The sequence below is a fragment of the Parasteatoda tepidariorum genome, chromosome 4 (assembly GCF_982258835.1).
Source record: "Parasteatoda tepidariorum strain Cologne lab strain chromosome 4, Ptep-v5.0, whole genome shotgun sequence".
NCBI classification, from domain to species: Eukaryota; Metazoa; Arthropoda; class Arachnida; order Araneae; family Theridiidae; genus Parasteatoda; species Parasteatoda tepidariorum.
The window spans coordinates 74,163,613-74,174,421 of record NC_141758.1 but is presented as its reverse complement, the minus strand read 5'-3'; the positions used below and the strand labels follow the sequence as shown (position 1 = coordinate 74,174,421).

The following is a 10,809-nucleotide window of genomic DNA, read 5'->3' as shown; positions in this document are numbered from 1 at the left end:
TTATTAACGATTTAAAATTACTAATCACTCAAATTTTGAGTTTTATCACACAAATAATTAATTTTCGGAAAGTTTTCTTATGATATATTGCATAAAATATAGTTCAACTGTAACCATCGTGAACTTCTTTCTGCTTGTTTTGATGATCGGAAATAAAAAAGAAGCAAAACTAATATCGTCAAGGAAAGATTTGTATTTAAAGCTGTAGTTATCCTTGTGTCATCGTGACTGTCAGTTCAACTTATGCAGGTCATGTAACAAGTGTATATTATTGGATAATAATCATTTTTACAATTTCAAAAAATGGCACCCGTGTTTAGTAAAGTAGCCGCTCGTAACTCAGCTGCTATTGCTGCATCAGTTGGGCTAGTTTATTGGGTCTCTTCAATTCGCTTAAAAAGAAGACAACAAAAGTTTGTTATTATTCAATAACATATAAATTATAATCTTTATATTTGATCATTGTTGTTAATAAGTGTTTAATGAAATATAAATTTTTAATGCTATCAAATATTTGAATAGCGATTGGTAATTATTATCAGTGAAATGCCTCTTATCCTAAAAAGAGAAAAAAGCATCAAAGAAAAGTGAATTTTCATAGATGCCGTGTTTAATATAGTAACCACTTGTAACTCAGCTGCTATTGCTGCATCAGTCAGCAATGATTCATCGATTCTGATGCTTCAATAGGTATTCATTGTAGATTAAGCAGTGATTCAAACTAACTATAAACATCATTACAGTATCAACTGTCTTGCTTGAATACTAATTTCCACACTTTTAAACATATAACAGGTTGATTAATCTTTAGAAATATCTTAACAAGCAATACAAAAGCACATCAAATATTATACATACTTGAATACAATTTTGTGTAACTTTGATTCAATTTTTTCTTTATATCATTTATATCTATCAGTTTATTTTATAATCCTATTATTATTTTTGAACTGGAATTTTTTTCCCATAGACAAAGAGCTCAAAATCCTGAACTACAGTTTAGGATTTTGAGAATAAGCTAATTTCATTAATATATAGAATCATCTAGTTTGATTATCAATCAGTTTTAAAGTCATAAGAATGATAGAAAAAAAATTTTTAACTAAAAAAAATTTAAACTATGAAATTTGTTTTATTTTCTAATAGATGTTTTCTTATTTTTGATAATGTATTCCTTAACCAATTTATTCCATTGATAATCTATTCATTATTAAAGCTTATATTTTAAATATATGTATTGAGATGTTCGCAAAGAAGTTATCATAGTTTTATTCAGAACCATGATAAGGATGAGGCAAAGTTGATTTATATATGCATTTATTTAATTGTATAAAGGGATATATGAAAACATTTTAAGATGATTATTTCATTTGGTTGATTTTTGGTTTGATTTTTATAGTTAAATAAAATAAAAGCTTTTGAGTTGCAAAAATTAATTACATGAGCTTTTAAATTTGTACACACATGGTTTTAAGCTATAGAAGCAGACACAAAAATGTACTTTCTCTTAAGAAGCATATCTTTTTTATGATGGATTCGGATTCTTCACCCTTAAATTATAAACAAACAAACCTCTTCTCATTTTTTAAAACTGATTTTTATGGTATAAAATTAAATGCTAACTGAAACAAAAAACTTAATTGTTTATTTATTTAAAATAGTTCTATCATTCATAATTGGTAAATTTGTTTTTATGCATAATTATATCTGTAGGGATCATTGATCCGATTTTCATGACGTCAACACAAGTGACATTTCTGTATCAAGAAACTGACACTACCTAAAATTAAAATCGTTTGCAAAAAACCATGTACCCTCAATAGTCAACAAAGGTAATCCCTAAGAATGACCAACCTCCATTAACGGCCATTTTACTGTCGAACAGAGAGCAGTCGCCCCAAGAGGTTTCACTGTGCTATAAAATTTTTCATGCTAATTATAACTTTTCACAAACAGTGTTCATGCATATTACACATATCTGAATGACAGTTTTGCTTATTTCAGATTATCTCTGGAAATATTAAGCAAATCAAAGACTTTATAAAGTCATAATTATAAAAAAAAAAAAAAAAAATGTAATTATAAAAACCAACATACTAGTGTCATTTTCTGCTACTTATATTTATATATTTCCTTTGATACAGAGCTGATGTTGATGAAGTGGCTTGTGCCTATGCTCAGGTAAGTTCTCTTTTAATTTTTTCTTTTTTTATTTTATTCCAATTCTTACAAATTAACTTAACATTTTAAAACATAAATACTTCGCAACTGAAATATAAACAAAAGGCAATGAGCTCTATTTAAAATAAAAGGACATCAAAATGTGATTAATTGTCAGATGAAATTTAGTGGTGTTTCTAATAATTGCTTTTCAACTCTTCTTTAGATATCAAACGAATTTGAATTTTTTCAGGCTCTCTTTCCTCAATAGTAATTTATTAGATTTTGAAAGCTTTTTTTGTGTTTTCATTGCTAAAATATTAATCTGTTATTCTTAATGTGCATGCTTTTTTTACATAATTTTGCAGAAGTCTAAAAATATTTATTATATGCAGTGATTACAGATCACCTGTATATTGGGATAATTATAGTTTGTGTTAGTTTCACTTGGCAGCATCTATTGACTTGGTCAGTCTATTTCCATCATTTGTTCCCTGTCACCCTATATAAATATTTGACAACAAAAGACTATATTAAACTCAAACGTTTAAAAAAAAAATAAAAAAAAGTTTAACACTACTGGCACCTTTTTGTAGAAAATATGCAACAAGTAAGCATTTAGGTACTAAATTGTTAGCATTCTTAAGTTTTAGATTTAGATCTTAAAATTTTAGATTAGTTCATTTTTTTAAAAAAAAGTTTAGTAGTTTATTGTTCTTACATATTTCTACTAAACATATTAAGAATTTTATTTTTTCACAGAAAGAAGAAAAGAAAGAAAAAGTCCAAGTTGATGCGAAATTTTTTAGGTAGAAAATCAAATTAGGTTTTATGATTTGCTTCAACTTTTTATTAGTATGTTGCTTTTAACTTAACGAAACATTTGAACATTCTACTGTACCTTTATGAAATGCTAATGTTATGTATTGCTGTACAATTTAAACATTATTTATATGTTATAATTTTAATTATGCTGTAAATTCGCAGATAATCCGTCATATATGTTATTTGTGAATTCATGGGTAGGCTCATTTGTGATTCTCATAAATATTGCTTAACTCAGAATACTGCAACAAAATAAAATGTGGTCTGTGGTCCAATTAAAATTATTAGATCATAAGTACTCATTTGGAAAATTTATTTGAAGTATGTTTAATAAATTTGCTTGTACTTTTATGTATTTTAGGCAGCTGAAAGCAGTTTTGAAAATTATTTTACCTGGTGTTTTTAGCTGGGAGGTAAATACTCACTAATTCAATTAACTTGATCTTGTTTACTTGTTTCTTGCAGATCCTTTTTTAAAAATGTTCATTACAAAAAGTATTTTTATTAGTTGTACACTTTAAAATAAGTACATGATAAAAAGTGCTTTTGAAAAATTTATTAATTGTGTTTAAAAATAAAAGTTTCTTTAAAAATGTTAATGCTTTAATTTTCTCCCTAACTACTTTGAGAAAAGCAATTTTTCTTCTTTTAGCTAAGTTTTTATATCATATTTTCGATGTATTAAAAAGTATGTATATGTACAATTCTTTTTATTCATTAAATATATGCCTATAGGCTTTTTGTGCAAAATTAAATACGCAAATAGTATAATTTTTATGTAATAGTCTATTCTGAACTCTGAATTAATGTTATATTATTTGTGACAGTGATACCATAACTAACAAATATGTGTTCATGTTATTCAATAGAGAATCATTGCTCTGCAAGACCAAGTAGCTTTTTAGCTAAAAGGTTTAGTGATAGCTTAGGTTAGCAAATGCTAAACTTTTAGGCATTTTTATTAATGTCTACAAACAACTTTCTAATATTCTAGCCAATGTTAACAATTGTATTACCAATACTTAAATGCTAATTTTGACTTAAAACTTAATTTAAATAATATGTCCATTTACTACAACTATGATATTCTACTTAACAAGAATAAGTTATAAGATGATAATTATTGAGCTTCTTAAGAAACTCGATAACTTTTGAACCGTTAATGAGATTTGGTTAAAATTGACGGTTGAATGCTGGTTGTGTTGTTAATTTATTTCTTTACTATGCACACTTTTTTTTTTTTTGGTGAACAATGTTGAATTACAGAATTATCTGAGCAATTATCAATTGTTAAATGCCTCTATATGAGCAGTCATTAGGAAATTTATAGCCAAGTGCAAATGAAAAACAACCAATTGAAGTATTATAATAATTAAGAAATGATAATTAGTGAAATTTTTAAAAGAAATCCTCATTACATAAAGTGTCCTAAATCATTAAAAGCTACGGTTTGTGTTGGAAGGAGGATAACTCAACCAAACTAATACTAGTGTGTTTGATGTTTTGAAAAAAAATTTTAAAACAAACATTCTATCTATGGAATATCCAGAGGCCATTAGAATGAGAATTGCTTGACTTCCCTATTTTTTTTTATCTTATCCCTTGTTACTTACAAAGACCTTGCTCACTACAAAGGGCTATTATATGCAATTTAAAATTGTTCTGAAAGTTCATTAATAATTATTATTCAAGACTCTTATTCATAAAAAAATCTATCATTTGCTAGAAAATAGAATGTCTGTAATTTGATGCTTATTTTCATAATATGTTCAATTTGTACTAAAATGTATTACAATTTTGTAGGCAGCATATGTTGCTATGATTGCATGCTCACTTGTTGGAAGAACATTGTGGGATATTTGGATGATTCATAATGGTACTGTCATTGAAAGGTAGGTATTCATTATTAATTACTCTTCTTTAAAAATAGCAGTTAATTCGAATTATATTTAAAATTCCCAATTCTTTGTTAACTATATTATTTTCTTTTTTAATCTTTCATTTTTTCTTCAGTGTTTAAATTATTTAAAATTTACTATATATTTTTGATTAAATTTAATTTTCTTAGGAGATTTATTATGGATTTATATGACATAAAAGATAGTTATGTAACCCTGCATTGAAATCTTTTATTTAAAAAAAAATTCAAAAAGAACATAATAACCAATACAAATGCTTTGTTTTCATGTATTTTTTTTGTTATATGTGTCAGATGTTTTAGACATGTGTTCAACAAATATCTTTTTAATCCTTAAATTTTAACATTCAAATCTTGTTTGAGTTTTAATTTAAAATCTGAAAATAATCCCTCACACTTAAATTTACTAATTCGTAAATATATTACATTAAAGTGACCGAGTAAATTATTGATAAGAAGTCAATGCACCCGATTGAATTGCCTGCCACCTTTTTGTGAAAAAATGCTAAAAAAATACACATAATGCTTTACTACAAAATACTGCATATGTTGACTTGGCAAAGACATGAAGAGATACATGGATGCCAAGGGCAAACTCCTTGATTAGATGCCCCTGTAAAAAGGTGTAATCACTGAAGAGAACGAAAAGAAAAACACTGAAAAATATTTATTTTTAAAAATCAAAGTCCATATTTTAAAAAAAAAAATCAATTTTTATGCAAATATTCCCTATAGCAGAATTACAACAACCTTGTTTTCAAACTGTTGCAGTTTTTGCAGGAAAATTTTTCATTTGGGAAACAAAAAACTTATGAGGTTTTTTCAGCACAAGTTTTGCAGAAACAAAAGCTGTTCTGCAAAAAACTTTTCTGCAGAACGTTTTGAAAAATGTTTTTTTCTGTTGAAATGTTTCATAAGATTTGTTTTCTTGCATATGGGGGGGGGGTAATATTGTAAAATAGCAAACATCCAACGCTACTCCTTCAATTATAAGGTAAGGTAATTAAAGTGCCTTAATTCAAATAAAAAGTAAGTAACATTTGAGATCGCCTCTTTTTTATTGCTTGAACATAATTATTTGTTCTTGGACTGGATCCTTTGCTTATCAGATTATAAAGTATGTAAGACACTGTTATAAAGAAACATAGTAGTCTCATTTAATATTCAAAATTTTATAAATTATATGAAATTAATTTAGCCCCTTCCTTCTCGCTCCCGTGAAAATGACAGGGTGGCGTTTCGCCTGCTACTTCTCGCTCCCGTGATATTGACGGGCTGGAGTGTTCAGTAGTAGCACGCCAATAAGAATAAAACTAATTCATTTCTTTTGCCCGGAAAATATTTTATTTCTCATTTTACATACCAGATAGCAGTACCAGAATATTTTTTAAGGTAATTGTAGATAGTTTATTTTAAACTAGATTTCAGCACGAATCAAATACAAATACAAAAGCCAAAAAATAAGCACTTTTATGACCGTTTTCTTAAAAATTAACCGATCGTTGAGGGGTTAAAGAAACTTTATAAAAGTTTTTGTTCTCTTTAAATATTTACTTTAATTACTTAGCTTTTCAACTACATCAAAAAATGTAAGAACTATATACATTTCTTTACAGGACTATTCTCCTTGCGTGTATTTACAAGCAAGCCCGAAAATTCCACCAATCAGATTTTAAAGTTCACTTACTTTTTCGAATCTGATTGGTACAATTTGCACTTCGGTCAATGTAAAAAACATTTTCCAGAACCGACTAGAAATTTTTGCTTCACTTCATAAAAAAATAAAGAAATAAACATAGAACAAAAAGGAAGGAATAAAAAACTGTTCTTTTAAATATTTTAAATTTTTTTACTATTACAAACCAAATATTTGGTTGAACGGCATCCCCCCCCCCACCAACTTCAGCACTCATGTTATATAAATTAGTAAGTAACTAATTTTAAAAACATAAAAATCATATAAATATACTTAGCTAGCAATAATTCTGTAGAAAAATAACGTACTAGCAGGGACTATATAAATGTAGTTTCTTCAACAGAAATCAACGAAAAACTTCACAAAAAAACGTATCAAATCATGATAGGTAATTTCTATTGCAAATAACTGCATTTTGATGATAGCTTTTAATTGCTAGTTACAACTGTTGATTAGCTACATACACATCATTTCAGATAACTTTAGAAATACTAAATTGACGCTGGATTATGGTAGACCACTTATGCTACCACAATCATGTTGACATTTCACATATTCTGGAATATTGAATGAATAATTATAAAGGTATAGAACGTGCTACAAACAACTTTTTTAATTAAAGCTATACGCTTGCAAACATCACTGATGTTATCTTTAAAATAATTTACTAAACGGAATTGTATAAAATTTAAATTAAAGCTATAACTTCTGCTAAACCAATGAGAAAATTCTATCTTTTAAATTCTTACTAAAAAACTGAAAATCGAGCTTCGTAACTTGTTTACAATTCTACTAATTTAGTTTCAGGTTGAATGCCATAGTTTTAGTACTTACAACACAAATTCTTTATTCTGTTATACGAGTATGTCTAGATGGATTTGAATGAATATAATCTATTTTAAGAATTAAAGACTACTGTTCAGATATTAATATACATTTATTAAGTAGTTAAGATAATGTGTTTAGAAAATTAATGATTTCTGCTCAAAAGTTTATTAAAAAAGTGGGTAAAATTTAAAATTGATTTAAGTGCTAAATCATATTAAAATTCTTGGAAATAAGCATGTTATATAAGTATTGTTATATCAATAATTAAAAAGGGAAATGATAACATTATTTTCTTATTCTCATTTAAATTTACTGTATATAATGATGATTTATAAAAGTTTTTAATTCTGAGTATTAATCAGAAGTTTATTTTCATGAAACTATTTACAAAAGAAGGAAACTGCACAGAAGTTCCATGCACAATTTATTACCTACTTTAAAAAAAACTTACAAAGGCATTAAAGTTACTTTCCACTTTCATAATTTCACTCATTAAATTTTCCCACTGAAAAAAATTTTATGTTTTTTTGTCATATAATATGAGTTTAATTATTTTAGTGCTTATTTTTAGTCTTTACTCCAAGATAAATTAGTCTGGAAATGTTCCTTTTTCTCTTTTTTTACTTCATTAAAAAGAATAATTTGTTAAAAGAATAATAAAAAAAAAAAAAGAGTTTTTATTTGAATTGTATGTTGTTGCACGGAATTTAAAAGTAACTTATATGTTTTTCCATGATATTAAATCTCTTTCATATTGTTATTATTTAAATTTATTGTCTTTGCATTTGATTATGAGAAAAAAATGAGCATCCTTAATCATATTTTGCTTAAATAATTAAATTTTTTAAAGCAATATCTTTCATTTAAGTTTTTTTATTTAATTTGCAGATCAATAATTACTCAGAATATACCCCTGTTTAGGCAGTCACTAGAAAAATTTATTTTTGCTATGCCAATGGTGAGTTTTATAATTTTTGTATATTATGGAATTATATTTAAATATTATTAATACCTCTTAAAATATCCTTTGAAGATACAATGAAAAATAACAAGTTAAATCATTATGATTACAGTTAGATATTAAAATAGCATGATATTTGATTATGTCGTTTTACTATTGTAACTTGAGTAAAATAACATCATGTGAAAAAAATCTCCTAAAAATAGTTTAGCATAAAATCTTTCAGGAGTATATATATGTATATAAAATAAGATTTCTTATAAATATAATATTATAAATATAAACAATATATAAATTGTGTAAATTTCTTAGGCCTATAATTATTAATAATTATTCTATTGGTTAATTATAATAATAGTTCTATTTATTGTGACACTTTAGTTGACTCCCCATTTTGTTTCAAAATATGCACTGAGTGCTTATTATCATTCAATTTCAATGATCTTTACTTATTAAATAATTAAATCTATCTTCAAAGGATGTCAGAAAAATCACTTATTTTAAAATCCACTTAAGAAAAAAAGAGAGAAATATTGAAAGCTATAAATACTTTCATAAATTTTTAAACCATGTTGAATTGTTAGTTTTGCTAATCAAACAAATGTGTTAATGCTTATATTTTAAAACCCATCTATAAATTTTGGAAAATATATAGCTTTTGTTTAATTAAAATGGCAAATGTAGATGCTGTAAAAATAAAATATAAATGTAGTAATCAATTTCGCTTTTTGTGTATTTGTAAAGATTAACTTTTAAATTTTTTTTCCTAAGTGTAGACATTCCAATTTATAAAATTATATATTCACAGAACAAATGTGATTTTAATAGGCGGTGGGTACTATATTCTGAACTTCATTTGCTGTAGCATTTTACAACCTCACTAATGTTTTGCACTTATACTAATCATTCATTGAATCTATCTTTAATAATGTAATACTTTAAATAAACTGTTTATTATATTACTATATAACAAATTGATTTCTTTTGAAATAATCAATTTTTTCCTATCTACCTTATTTCAGATTCTCTAAGTTTTACATTACAATTGATTTTAACTTTTAGTTTAAAAATTGGCTATATTTTCTTCAACGCTTAGTTTTTAAAACCTTTTCTCTATCTTAATTTCATAAAGCAAGTACCGTGCGCCATGTAAACGGACCTCCCTAAATAATTTTTGATCTAATGATTGAATCTTCATGATCTATGAGTCAATTTTAATAGTTTGAGGAGGTGACCTCAAATATGCTAATTAATTAGTGCAGACGATATTTTAAGTAACGATATCAGACATAAAAACGCTCAGTTTTTCAATGGATTTAAGTTTTTGACCTCCAAAATATAGGGGGTATCCACAGTCTCGGAAATATATTCCCCATAGTTTGGTTCGGAGAGCAGTCGAAAGTTTGAACCTCATAATGTTAATTTAATTTTTTGCATTTTTCTCCATATCTAAAGAGCTTTTAAAACAAAATGAACGCTTTTTGCATACAATTGTAAAATTCGTTTTTTCAAATATAATTCCATGCAAAAAATAAATTATAGTTGATATTTATTATTTTTTTTATTATTTTATTTAATAATCGTCGAAAAATATTTAAATTGTAAGGTATAAAATTTTTATATCATTTTAAAGTATGTAATTTTGCATATCAAAACACAAAATTTGAGCAAAATAGTTCCTGAGAAATCAAAATTTAAAAAAGTCATACATTTAAAATTTGATTTCTCTGGAACTATTCAACCAATTTTGCTCAAATTTTCTTTTTTGCTATGTAAAATTACATACTATAAAATAATGTAAGAAATTCTATGCCCTACAATTCCCAATGTTGCGACTGTTATTAAATAAAATAATAAAAAATAATAATATTAACTAAAATTTATTTTTTGCATGGAATTATATTTGGATAAAAGAATTTTATAATTGTATGCAAAAATTTTTCATTTTGTTTTAAAAGTTCTCCAAATATAGTCTAGATAAGCAGAAAATAAAATTAACAATGAGCTCTAAACTCAGAGTCACTCTCCTGACCAAACTATAGGGACCATATTTCCTAGATTGCAGCTATCCTCTATATTTTGAAGGTCAGAAATCCGAATCCGTTTAAAAAAATGTTTGTTTGTTCTGAGAAAGTAAGTTTTTATTCCTGATTTCGTAACTTAAATTTTGCCTTCAGTAATTAATTAGCATATTTGTAGTCACCCCTCTTAAACCATTAAGATTGAGTTCTAGAATGTGAAGATCTGATCAATAGATCAAAAGTTATTCAGGGTGGTCTTTCTTTGGGCACATTGTACGTGCATTACAATCTTAGGTAAATGTTGATTATTGTTAATTATTTTTAAGTAATAAATATATTTATTTTTAGATATCACTTGTTAACAATGCTATGAAAGTAAGTTTAATTTCTTTTGTATTGT

At 25.9% G+C, this 10,809-nt stretch overlaps 1 protein-coding gene across 1 annotated transcript in view; it reads left to right on the top strand.

The window, feature by feature from the left end:
* Positions 1–120: 120 nt before the first annotated feature.
* The window catches only part of Abcd3 (ATP binding cassette subfamily D member Pmp70), a 31,537-nt gene continuing 20,848 nt past the window's right edge, over positions 121–10,809 (top strand). Inside the window, exons 1-7 of the mRNA XM_016075282.3 lie at positions 121–413; positions 2,145–2,181; positions 2,923–2,969; positions 3,347–3,398; positions 4,789–4,877; positions 8,316–8,385; positions 10,758–10,784. Of these exons, the coding sequence (XP_015930768.1) occupies positions 304–413; positions 2,145–2,181; positions 2,923–2,969; positions 3,347–3,398; positions 4,789–4,877; positions 8,316–8,385; positions 10,758–10,784 (432 nt within the window). The 5' untranslated portion in view covers positions 121–303. The remainder of the gene's footprint in view (positions 414–2,144; positions 2,182–2,922; positions 2,970–3,346; positions 3,399–4,788; positions 4,878–8,315; positions 8,386–10,757; positions 10,785–10,809) is intronic.